The sequence below is a fragment of the Pan paniscus genome, chromosome 9 (genome assembly GCF_029289425.2).
Source record: "Pan paniscus chromosome 9, NHGRI_mPanPan1-v2.0_pri, whole genome shotgun sequence".
Taxonomy (NCBI): Eukaryota; Metazoa; Chordata; class Mammalia; order Primates; family Hominidae; genus Pan; species Pan paniscus.
The window spans coordinates 60,630,995-60,642,699 of NC_073258.2; the positions used below are offsets into that span (position 1 = coordinate 60,630,995).

At 41.5% G+C, this 11,705-nt stretch overlaps 1 protein-coding gene and 1 non-coding gene across 2 annotated transcripts; both read left to right on the plus strand.

The window, feature by feature from the left end:
- Positions 1-1,905: 1,905 nt before the first annotated feature.
- Positions 1,906-2,016, plus strand: LOC112441245 (U6 spliceosomal RNA). Its single transcript, XR_003029186.1, has one exon. It is a non-coding gene; the product is annotated as a U6 spliceosomal RNA (small nuclear RNA).
- Positions 2,017-6,532: 4,516 nt separating this feature from the next.
- LOC100974054 (olfactory receptor 4D11) lies at positions 6,533-8,449 on the plus strand. Its single transcript, XM_003826364.4, has one exon. It carries the CDS (start codon positions 6,533-6,535, stop codon positions 7,466-7,468), a length of 936 nt encoding a protein of 311 aa, XP_003826412.1. The 3' UTR covers positions 7,469-8,449.
- The last annotated feature ends 3,256 nt before the right edge of the window (positions 8,450-11,705 follow it).

An 11,705-nucleotide genomic window follows, 5' to 3' on the forward strand; every position in this document is an offset into this window, starting at 1 on the left:
TCTGACAGGAGGTGGAGCTCAGGCAGTAATGCCAGCAGTGAGGAGCCGCTTTAAATACAGATGAAGCTTCTGTCACTTGCTCACCCCCCACTCACCTCCTGCTGTTTGGCCTGGTTTCTAACAGGCCAAGAGCTGGTAACAGTTCATGGCCTGGTGGTTAGGGACCCCTCTTCTATACAATACTTGACAATGACTCTTCAATACTGTCAAGGTCATCAAAAACAAGGGAAACAATGGAAGCAATTATGGCCAATATTCCATTTTTAGAAGCTTAAAGCTGTAGATCTTAAAGATGGTCAAACAATGAAGCTAGCTATTGAGTAGAATCACATTTCTCACGGTGTGGCCATCTTGGCGTTTCGTTTCATTTGACTTTATTTTTCTTAGTATAGACAGCCAACCACGCTACTCTGTCCTGTGCCTGCTTCAACCTCTTCCCAGACTGGGGATTCCGAGTCAGTAAAGTAAGTGTTGAGATCTGGAGAAGGGATGAGCCTTCCCCAAAGCTTGCATGCCCCTGTACTGTTTGTTACTAAAGGTTCCATTTCCGGTTCTCTTTGTGTAAGTTGTTAGACTTGGAAATAGAATAGGATGGAAGACCGGGCAGTGAATCCAGTGCCCTTGTCAGCTCCAAGTTTCTCTGCACCATGGGCACTCGTGGAAGGGTGCCCTCTGATCACCAAGAACAGCACTTTTTGGACTTTCTCAGGAATACAGCTTGACTTGTTTCCACACAACCTTTCTTCCTTTTGAAGCCAGAAGATAAGGGGATTCATTCTTTCAGTTGCCTCTGAAAAATTTTAGGCTCCAGACAAAATGTGTGTTCCTAAGCATATGTGTCTGAGTGACTTCTTAATTACTCCCACTGAAACAACCTCACCGTCAGCAGAATTTTTCCACAACTGCATCCAACTGTAATCCCTCTGATAATTCTCACACTAGTTCTGGGATTAAGGAACTGGTAAATATGATGGGACACTGTGAATCAGTGTGGAAGAGCCAAGAAAATATCATTCCCTAAGTCCTTTCCACATTAAGATAGAAGAGATGCCATTGAAATAACCGGCCTTCAGAGGGGTGTTGAGCAGAATTTTCTGAAGTTGGATGATTCCTGAGATTCATGTGAACATTATTTAAGATGTTGGAATTCTTGGAAGAAGATTGCAGATTTTAGGTAAAAAAATAAAAGTCTGCATGTGTGTGTGTGCCTGGGGTGTCTGGGTGTTTATGCATAGAGTGAGAAATAAGAAAAAGAAAAATTGAAATCTAGATGTAATCATTAAGATTCACAAATACACTATGACTACAGATAATGTAATATGTATACAAGATGCTGCATTCTGGGAGAACCTTCCTTTAATAACAGACAGCATAAGCTAGAAATAGTAACAAAGAGTACGTTGTGGAATGAGAGAAAGAGTTGAGGTCAATTTGGAATTGGGGAAAAGGCAGCTTTTGCTTTCTGCGACCTCTTGAATAGTACAGAGAAGAGAATTTTCTCAGTCTTCTTTTCTCTAGACGGATCTTCTCAGGCTGAAATCAACAGAGGTGATTCTTACCCTGAACTTAAACCTGCAGTAACAAACGCTCACAAAAGTTGAGAGACTCAGACAATAAACACCTGTCTACCCTTCTTTAGATCTAACACAAAAATAAGAAGTTTATAGTGTAGGGGACAGGGGAAAACTTCCCCTTCATCCTCTGAAAGTTCACTGAAAATCAGCTGACAAAAGGCAGACAATTAGGAGAAAAGGAATACAAATTTATTTGATCATAGTTTTACATGATATGGGAGCCCTCAGAATGAAGACCCAAAGATACAAGGAAAATGTTCATTTTTATGCTTAGGTTCAACAAGGTGTGGACAGCCATGTAGAAATAGGATTGGACAAAAAAGGTATGATAGTTTGCTTTGGCAGCACATACTAAAATTGGAACAATGCAACAATGTAGAGGAGATTAGCATGGCCCCTTTACCAGGATGGCACGCAATGTAGTGAAGCGCTCCATAAAAATAAAAATTTTAAATTTAAAAAAATAGTATCATCTAATGCTAATGGACAATAGTGAAACCTAGCAAGTCCTGTCTGTTTAGATCCTATTTGGCCTCTCTGTGCAGCAATTCCTTGCTCCTGGGTATGAGGCAGTGCTCGCTCTCTCTCTCTCTCTCTCTCTTTCTCTCTCTCTGTCTCTCTGGAATGGGGTTCTTATGACCTACAGTCAAACAAAGTAGACCTGAGAATTTATTTATGACCCACTCTTACACAGAAAGGTGGAGTCACAGGGAAGTTAGAAAAATATGTTTAGGTTTTATAGCTGGCTTTGGAGAAAAGGGGTTCTGGTTTCCATGACCCGCCTTAGGGAAGAGATATTGTAGTTTCTACAGCTAACCTTGGGGAAGAATGAAGGACCAGTCACCTGACACAGGAAAGCAGGAGGAGGTCAGAGAAAAACTTTTACTTCTGAGGCTACTTCTGAGGCCTTCATTATAGGGTATTGTTTTCTGAAACCTTATGATAGCAATGATTTTCTTTTCTCTGTCTTTCCATGCTGTCATGTTTGCACCCTTTCTTTCCAGTCAAACTTCCCACTCATTAGCAACTTTCATATATTTAAATAGTCCTGTAAGGCCAGAATGTACTTTCTCCCCGTTCCTATATGTCCCAAATGTAAACACCACTTCCTCCATACAGCTTCACTGAGCCTCTTATTTGGAAATCATCCTCTTTTCACACTCAGCTCTTCATCTGTCCTTAAATTGTCCCCATCACTCCCATGTAACTATTAGATTTCAATGCTTTTCCCACTGTATTTAGATTATATTCCTTTCTCTCAAATAACCTAGAACTCTTCCCATACTCCATCAATATTTGCTAAATAATTGGATAGATTAAAACTAGCAGAAGGGTGGAGCAGAAGCTAGGGGATGTTGTCTTTAAATTACCAAAGGCAGTTTGTGAACATGAGACCTATTTCTTTCGGACCAATAGTCCTGGCCTGGGGTCTGGGATATGGTTTACCTTCCACCCATGTGTGTGTAAACAATGTGCTGTTTACATGGGGGTCCCTTTGAAGAGCTTAATAACTAAATTGGTTTTCTTCACATCTCTAGTAACCATACTGAGTTGGTGTTCCTAGTGACCATTTCCTCTCTCTTTAAGCTAATCAGGATTGATAGCTACCATTTAGTTCAATACACTCCATTTACTGATGAGGCTTCACTGTTAGGGTTACCCAGCATAGCACTAATCATGACAGATAACCAGCCCATATGCTGAGAAGAGTACACAAGTTAATTCTCCAACCCTCATAACTTCCCTGTGAGGTGAGTATTATTATTATCCCCATCCTACAGATGAAAAAATAGAGGCTCAATGAGGTTATGCACTTGCCCAAATCACACAGTGGCAAAGCCAGGACTTGAACCCAGATGAGTCTTGATCCCAGAGCCCTTGCACTGAACAATTTCTCTGGTCTGCTAATAAGATGTCAGAGAAGAAGCCAAACCAAGCAAGTGCTCTTTTTACTGTCATACACTGTCAAGACTCTCTGGGTCACTGGAAGGCAAATATCTCCTAATTCCTTCAAAACAGCAAATGTTATGATGAAGTGGTTGAGGACACACCTGTGGGAAACATGCAGCTCCTCTAAAAGAATGTCCATAAATATATTGGAAATATATTTATCGAAGAAGCTGTGTGTGGGAATTATTAACCTGGAGTTGTCTTTAAGGTAGCACACATATAATTACGCTTATTACAGATTAGGCAACGCTCTAAGTACTGATGCTCTACATAGATTAACTTATTTAACCCTCACAAAAGTCTTATGAAGGAGATGCTATTGTCTCCAAATTACTGATATAGAGAATGAGGTCAAGGGATGAAGCAATTTGCTCATGTTAGCACAACCAGTAAGTACTCAGCTGGGATCTGAACAGGCTGTGTGGTGCCAGAGTCTAGTAGGCATCTACCTCGAAGGTAGAATACTTCTTGGCAGCTTGTTTTCGGATTTACCCATTAAGTAGATTTTGGACAAAATTGCCTAGAGAGGAAAGAAAACTTGAAGACAAAGAGAGCTAAGTGAGAAGAAATATCTTCATTTAAATTGGAGAACACACCCAAAGAATGGGAAGAAAGGGACTTTTGCCCTTCATTTGTTTCTAATTATGGAAAGAAAAAGGAGATAAACTAGGAAGAAAGAAAATAAGGCCCATTTCAAAGATTTACCAAAAAAAAAAAAAAAAGAAAGAAAGAAAGGAATTCGAAAGCAACACAGTTATAAGGTAAGTGTATGTGTAACAGTTTTTTTAAAAATTGCCAGCCAGGCATGGTGGCTCATGCCTGTAATCCCAGCGCTTTGGGAGGTCAAGGCGGATGGATTACCTGAGGTCAGGAGTTCAAGACCAGCCTGGCCAACATGGTGAAACCCTGCCTCTATTAAAAATACAAAAATTAGCTGGGCATGGTGGTGGGAACCTGTAATCCCAGCTACTCGGGAGGCTGAGGTGGGAGAATCGCTTGAACCTGGGAGGCAGAGGTTGCTGTGAGCCAAGATTGTGCCACTGCACTCCAGCCTGGGTGACAGAGCAAGACTCCATCTAAAAAAAAAAAAAAACTGCCAAAATATTTTCAAAAGTGATTGTACCATTTTACATTCCCACTGGAGTTCCATTGGTCTACATCTTTGTCCACTATTGATATATCAATCTTTTTCATTCTAGTGACTCTAATGTATACTATTTTTAAATTACACTGTGGTAATTTTCTCAGTGATAAATGATGTTGAGCCTTTTCATGTGCTTATTTGCTCTCTCTGTGTCTTCTTGCTGAAGTGTCTGTTCAAATAATTTGTCCTTTTTTCTCTTCTTTTTTTTTAACTTCTTTTAGTGACTTCATTGTGTTAAAATAATTTGTCCTTGTTGCTTAATTGGTTGTTTGTTCTCATACTATTGAATGTTAAGAGTTACAGCCATTCCACTCTTAGCTACTTACCCAAGAGAACTGAAAACATATGTCCACACAAAGACCCAAATGTGAATGTTCATAGCAGCTTTATGAGTAATATTTAAAAGCCACAAATAACCCAAATGTTCACCTACAAGTGAGTGGATAAGCAAACTGTGGTATATTCATACAATAGAAAGGAACAAAATAGCAGTACACACAAAACAATGGATGAATTTCATGGTTGAAAGAAGGCAGACAAGAAGAAAATACAAATAGTAGAATTTCACTTATAGAATATTGTAGAAAATACAAACTAATGTATAATGACAGAAAGCAGATCAGTTGTTGCCTGAAGAAGGAAGGGTAAAGGGGACAGGCTACAAAGGGGCACAAGGACATTTTCTGGGTAATAGATATATTCACTCTCTTAACTATGGAGATGGTGTCACAGGTATATATGTCAAAACTTATCAGCCGGGAGCAGTGGCTCATTCCTGTAATCCCAGCACTTTGGGAGGCTGAGGTGGGTGGATCACAAGGTCAGGATTTCGAGACCAGCTGGGCCAATATGGTGAAACCCTGTCTTTACTGAAAATACAAAAATTAGCCAGGCGTGGTGGCACACGCCTTTAATCCCAGCCACTCAGGAGGCTGAGGTGGGAGAATCACTTGAACCTGGGAGGCAGAGGTTGCAGTGAGCCGAGATCACGCCACTGTACTCCAGCCTGGGTGACAGAGTAAGACTCTGTCTCAAAAAAAAAAAAAAAAATTATCAAAGTGTGAATTCAAATATGTGCAGTCTGTGGTATGTCAATGATAGCTCAACAAAAATTATTTTTTAAGAAAGAAATTGAAACAACAGAAGAGAAGCTCTGAGTAATATTTTTATTTCCATTGCTAAGGAACTATTCACCACCCCGGGGTTTCAGTACCTAAAGTAGATTAAAGTAAAGAAAGAAACAAAGAAGTCCCCTTAAAGAAGAATAGAGCAATAGAAACGAATTTTATGGCTTAAACATTTTCTAATTTTTCATGGAAATAAGTTTGTGATTTAAGAAGAGAGGGGTGCTGCTTCCATACAATTCAATCCAGTGGGGGGCCTCTTTGCAGACAGGGGTTCTTAGAACCATTTAAATGGAGCATCCAGTCTGGGAAAAAACAACAAAATCCTCAGCCCTGTGAAACTCAAGGTGTTCTAGTCACACAAAGTAAGCACTGCCTTATTCTCACAACAAACTAATCCCATTTTTATATTTCCCATGCCACAATAGTCTCTTTCTAAATAGTTAATATCCCCCTCTGTTTATCTTGAATAATGTCCTAAGTATCTTGAATAACTGGAACATTATTTTTATGCATTTTTATACATTTTTTAAAATTGTAATTTATATAAGTGTATGCATGATTGTGTAATAAGATGTCATTTTACAAGCATTGGCAATAAACTTGAAATTGTAATTCACGTGGTGGTAATATCTCACAAGTTTTCAGACCTAATACTTGAATCTATTAAGAGAGAGTAAACACTTTCTGAAATAACATTATTTTTTCCAAGATATTCAGGAAAGAGAAAACATGATTCAATGGAGTTGGGAAATGTCACCAGAGTAAAAGAATTTATATTTCTGGGACTTACTCAATCCCAAGACCAGAGTTTGGTCTTGTTTCTTTTTTTATGTCTTGTGTACATGACGACTCTGCTGGGAAACCTCCTCATCATGGTCACCGTGACCTGTGAGTCTCGCCTTCACACCCCCATGTACTTCCTGCTCCGCAATCTAGCCATCCTTGACATCTGCTTCTCCTCCACAACTGCTCCTAAAGTCTTGCTGGACCTTCTGTCAAAGAAAAAGACCATATCCTATACAAGCTGCATGACACAGATATTTCTCTTCCACCTCCTTGGTGGGGCAGACACTTTTTCTCTCTCTGTGATGGCGTTTGACCACTACATGGCCACCTCCAAGCCCCTGCACTATGTGACCATCATGAGTAGAGGGCGATGCACTGCCCTCATCTCTGCCTCCTGGATGGGGGGCTTTGTCCACTCCATCGTGCAGATCTCCCTGTTGCTGCCTCTCCCTTTCTGTGGACCGAATGTTCTTGACACTTTCTACTGTGATGTCCCCCAGGTCCTCAAACTCGCTTGCACTGACGCTTTTGCTCTTGAGCTCTTGATGATTTCCAACAATGGCCTGGTCACTACCCTGTGGTTTATCTTCCTGCTCGTGTCCTACACAGTCATCCTAATGATGCTGAGGTCTCAGGCAGGAGGGGGCAGGAGGAAAGCCATCTCCACTTGCACCTCCCACATCACTGTGGTGACCCTGCATTTCGTGCCCTGCATCTATGTCTATGCCCGGCCCTTCACTGCCCTCCCCACAGATAAGGCCATCTCTGTCACCTTCACTGTCATCTCCCCTCTGCTGAACCCTTTGATCTACACTCTGAGGAACCAGGAAATGAAGTCAGCCATGAGAAGACTGAAGAGAAGCCTCGTGCCTTCTGAAAGGGAATAGAAAACAAATCCAGGCCAGGCGCGGTGGCTCACAGCTGTAACCCCAGCACTTTGGGAGGCCAAGGAAGGTGGATCATGAAGTCAAGAGATCGAGACCATCCTTGCCAACATGGTGAAACCCTGTCTCTACTAAAAATACAAAAATTAGCTGGGCATGATGGTGCGCACCTGTAGTCCCAGCTACTTAGGAGGCTGAGGCAGGAGAATTACTTGAACCCGGGAGGCAGAGGTTGCAGTGAGCCAAGATCGCGCCACTGCATTCCAGCCTGGCAACACAGCAAGACTCCGTCTCAAAAAAAAAAAAAAAGAGGCCGAGTGCGGTGGCTCACGCCTGTAATTTTTTTGGGAGGCCGAGGCGGGCAGATCACAAGGTCAGGAGATCGAGACCATCCTGGTTAACACGGTGAAACCCCGTCTCTACTAAAAATACAAAAAATTAGCCCGGTGTGGTGGTGGGCGCCTGTGGTCCCAGCTACTCGGGAGGCTGAGGCAGGAGAATTACTTGAACCCAAGAGGCAGAGGTTGCAGTGAGCCGAGATCATGCCACTGCATTCCAACCTGGTAACACAGTGAGACTCTGTCTCAAAAAAAAAAAAAGAAAAGAGAACAAATTCAGCTCTTCATCACCAAGGACACCTTATATTATTTTTCCCATGAATTCACATTTACATACTCAGATACATTGTCAGTAAACCGACTATACTGACTACGAACAATTTGTCTTCCTATTTCAGTTAGTAGATAACTGATAACCTAAGCTTCTGTGCAGCATGAAGTAACTAGTGTTATAGGAGTGAACTGACTGTTACTTTTCCAAAGACCAAGTAACCTTATGTCAATCAAGACAGCTATATGGCAGGCAGATAAGATTATTAAGTCCAACATTTTTTTCAGAAGATAAGGAAATAAAAGCCCAGAGAGATAAAGTGATGTGTTCAAGGTCTTATATTAAGTTAATTACAGAGACATCTTCAGATGCCCAACCCATTGTTCTTCCACCACATGAATGTAATTTATTACATTGTTGGACCTGTCTATACCAAACTATAATCCTGTTCCGGAAGGATCTCATGATCAATGCCTCTGGAGTACATATATGTGGGTATGCATAGCCTATTGCAGATTGAGAAATTGGCCTCTGCTGAATTAAACTAAAGTGGGCTCATGAGCTACTGAGAACTTCATAGGAACATAATGGTTATCCTCCTGGATTCCTATGAAGATTGATGAGGCTTGGGAAGATTTCTCATCATGGCCTAAAGGTATGTATCTTAATGCAGAACTAGACATGCCACACATTCTCATGATGAGTTTGGATAAAGGCAAAACTTCAGAAACCACACACATGAAGCAATTTATCTCTACCATCAAAGGACCGATTTTCCAGTTGCAGCCTTACAAGGGTCAGTTTTGCCTTGGCCTCACTATTGAGAATTCACATTTCTTTTCACTGGAAAGAGAGAATGGGAGAGTTAAAGAAGAAAAAACTCTACCCAGTCTATTTTTTAAAACTTGTAGTGTTTGTGAAGAGGCAGTATAGGCTAGTGTTATTATCTGGGAGAGCAGTAAAACATGGTGGATGAAAGCTCTAATTTCAGAGTCATATAGACCCAGGTATGAACCCTATCTCTGCCATCCACCAGCTGTGCGATCTTGAGCAAGTTATTTCACCTCTCTCTCCAAAGGTCATAGTTCACCTACGCAAAGATTCTCGTTATAATATCCATCTCATGAGGTTGTTGTAAAGGACAAAATGAGATGGTATACATGAAATATATGATACCTGGCAGAGAATAAATGTGCAACCAAAGATAAGTGTCATTATTAATATCACTTTTATTGCTTTGCCTAACACACCTTCTGTTTCCCATTGGCCTGTAACACCCTTTTCCTATATGACCCATACTCCTCATTTTTAGATAAAAACTGGTTGAGTAGAAAACATGAAAATGTATATTGAGTTCAAAACATCCATCATGTTAAAATGTCTAGCTTTCTATTATCAAAACGTGACAATAGGTTTGCTTGTTATTCATAAGGCTTAAAGAGTCGCCCTGGGCGGGCGCAGTGGCTCATGCCAATAATCCCAGCACTTTGGGAGGCCGAGGAGGGCAGATCACCTGAGGTCAGGAGTTCAAGACCAGCCTGCCCAACATAGTGAAATCCCATCTCTACTAAAAACACAGACACAAAAAGTAGCCGGGCATGGTGGTGGGCACCTGTAATCCCAGCTACTCAGGAGGCTGAGGCAGGAGAATCATTTGAACCTGGGAGGCAGAGGTTGCAGTGAGGCAAGATTGTGCCACTGCACTCCAGCCTAAGCGACAGAACGAGACTCTGTCTCACGAAAAAAAAAAAAAAAAAAAAAGTCACCCTGAGGCTGATGAGAGAAACAGCACCGGAGAATTTAATATCAAAAGAAGATAATGGGTCAAAAATAAACCCTGGCTTATAGAGCAGCCAAGAGGACAGGCCCCATGGGATGGAACAGAGAGCCCAAGGAGAGTAAATTAGCCAAAGGATAATGAATGTTGAAGGATAGTGAATGTTGAAGACAAACTTTACTTAAGTCCCTCATTGGATCTGGCCTGGCCCTATAAGTATTCATGAACTAACTGGCTCAAATGTTTGCCACTTCCTGTCACCTGATCAACAAAATCTAACTTCTTACAATATTAACTTATTTCTGCAAGCAAACAGATTCTAATAAAAAGTCACACTTGCCAGATCACTATTCATAGGGTCCTGCTACCTTTGCCCAAGTAGCTTTGGTCTCAAGAGTCCCTAGGCTTTTCTTTATGAAATTGCTTATGAAAAATACACACTACAAGCCACTTAATAGCCCATTTCACGCAAATCCGTCCTTTGCCCTTTTCTTTCCTTCCTAACTCTTGTGACTCACTCAGATCAAGTTTTTATCTCTATATCAGAATCAGATGACTCCACAGATCTATAGGGCCTGATTAAGAAACACAATCCCAAGAGATCAAGAACCCAGAACTCTTGGCATATCATTGTCCCTGTTGACTTCCTCATGACCCTGTCTAAACATGCAACATAACCTGATTCAATAACTCAGGACAGAAAAAGCAATTGCATCTGATCACACAAACACTTATCGGCAGTGACATAAAATCACAAGTTGAGCAGCATTTTTCCCACTTACATTAGTTTTGACTAGTTTTTGTTTGTTTTGTTTTGTTGTTTGTTTTTTGAGATGGAGTCTCGCTTTGTCACCTAGGCTGAAGTGCAGTGGCATGATCTCAGCTCACTGCAGGCTTCGCCTCCTGGTTTCCAACGATTCTCCTGTCTCAGCCTCCTAGGTAGCTGGGATTACAGGCACACACCACCATACCGGCTAATTTTTGTATTTTTAGTGTAGACGGGGTTTCACCATGTTGGCCAGGCTGGCCTCAAACTCCTGACCTCAGGTGATCTGCCCACCTCAGCCTCCCAAAGTGTTAGGATTACAGGCGTGAGCCACCGCGCCCAGCCTACTTTTTACTTTTTTTTTTTTTTTGAGATGGAGTCTTGTTCTGTCACCCAGGCTGGAGTGCAGTGGCACGATCTTGGCTCACTGCAACCTCTGCCTCCCGGGTTTCAGCAATTCTCCTGCCTCAGCCTCCCAAGCAGCTGTCATCAATAAATAAAAATTGTATATATTTACAGCGCACAGTACAATGTGATGTTTTATTATACATATACATTGTGAAATGATTGTTGTATGCTTTCACTATTTTTTAAGCTCTGCTGCTAAGAACTGTAGAAAAGTCAACTGACTCTGGGCACACACGTGGCTTTCAAACTGCTCTTTTATATATGTGCTCCCCAAATCAAATGTTTTCATAGTGAATATCTCTGGGTATGCATGAAAAAATAACATAAAATAATTATGAAGTAACTGAGTCGATGAATATCAAGAGCTGTACCTAGACGTAAAGTGAGCTATACATTTCAGAGATGTAGGTTAAAATAACGGTGGGGGCTGATGGGACGCAGTGGCTCATGCCTGTAATCTCAGCACTTTGGCAAGCCGAAGCAGGCGGATCACTTGAGGCCAGGAGTTCAAGACCAGCCTGGCCAACATGGTGAAATCCCATCTCTACTAAAAATACAAAAATTAACCAGGCATAGTGGCTCGTGCCTGTAATCCCAGCTACTTGGGAGGGTGAGACAGGAGGATCACTTGAAGCCGGGAGGCAGAGGTTGCAGTGAGTTGGGATCATGCCACACTACCA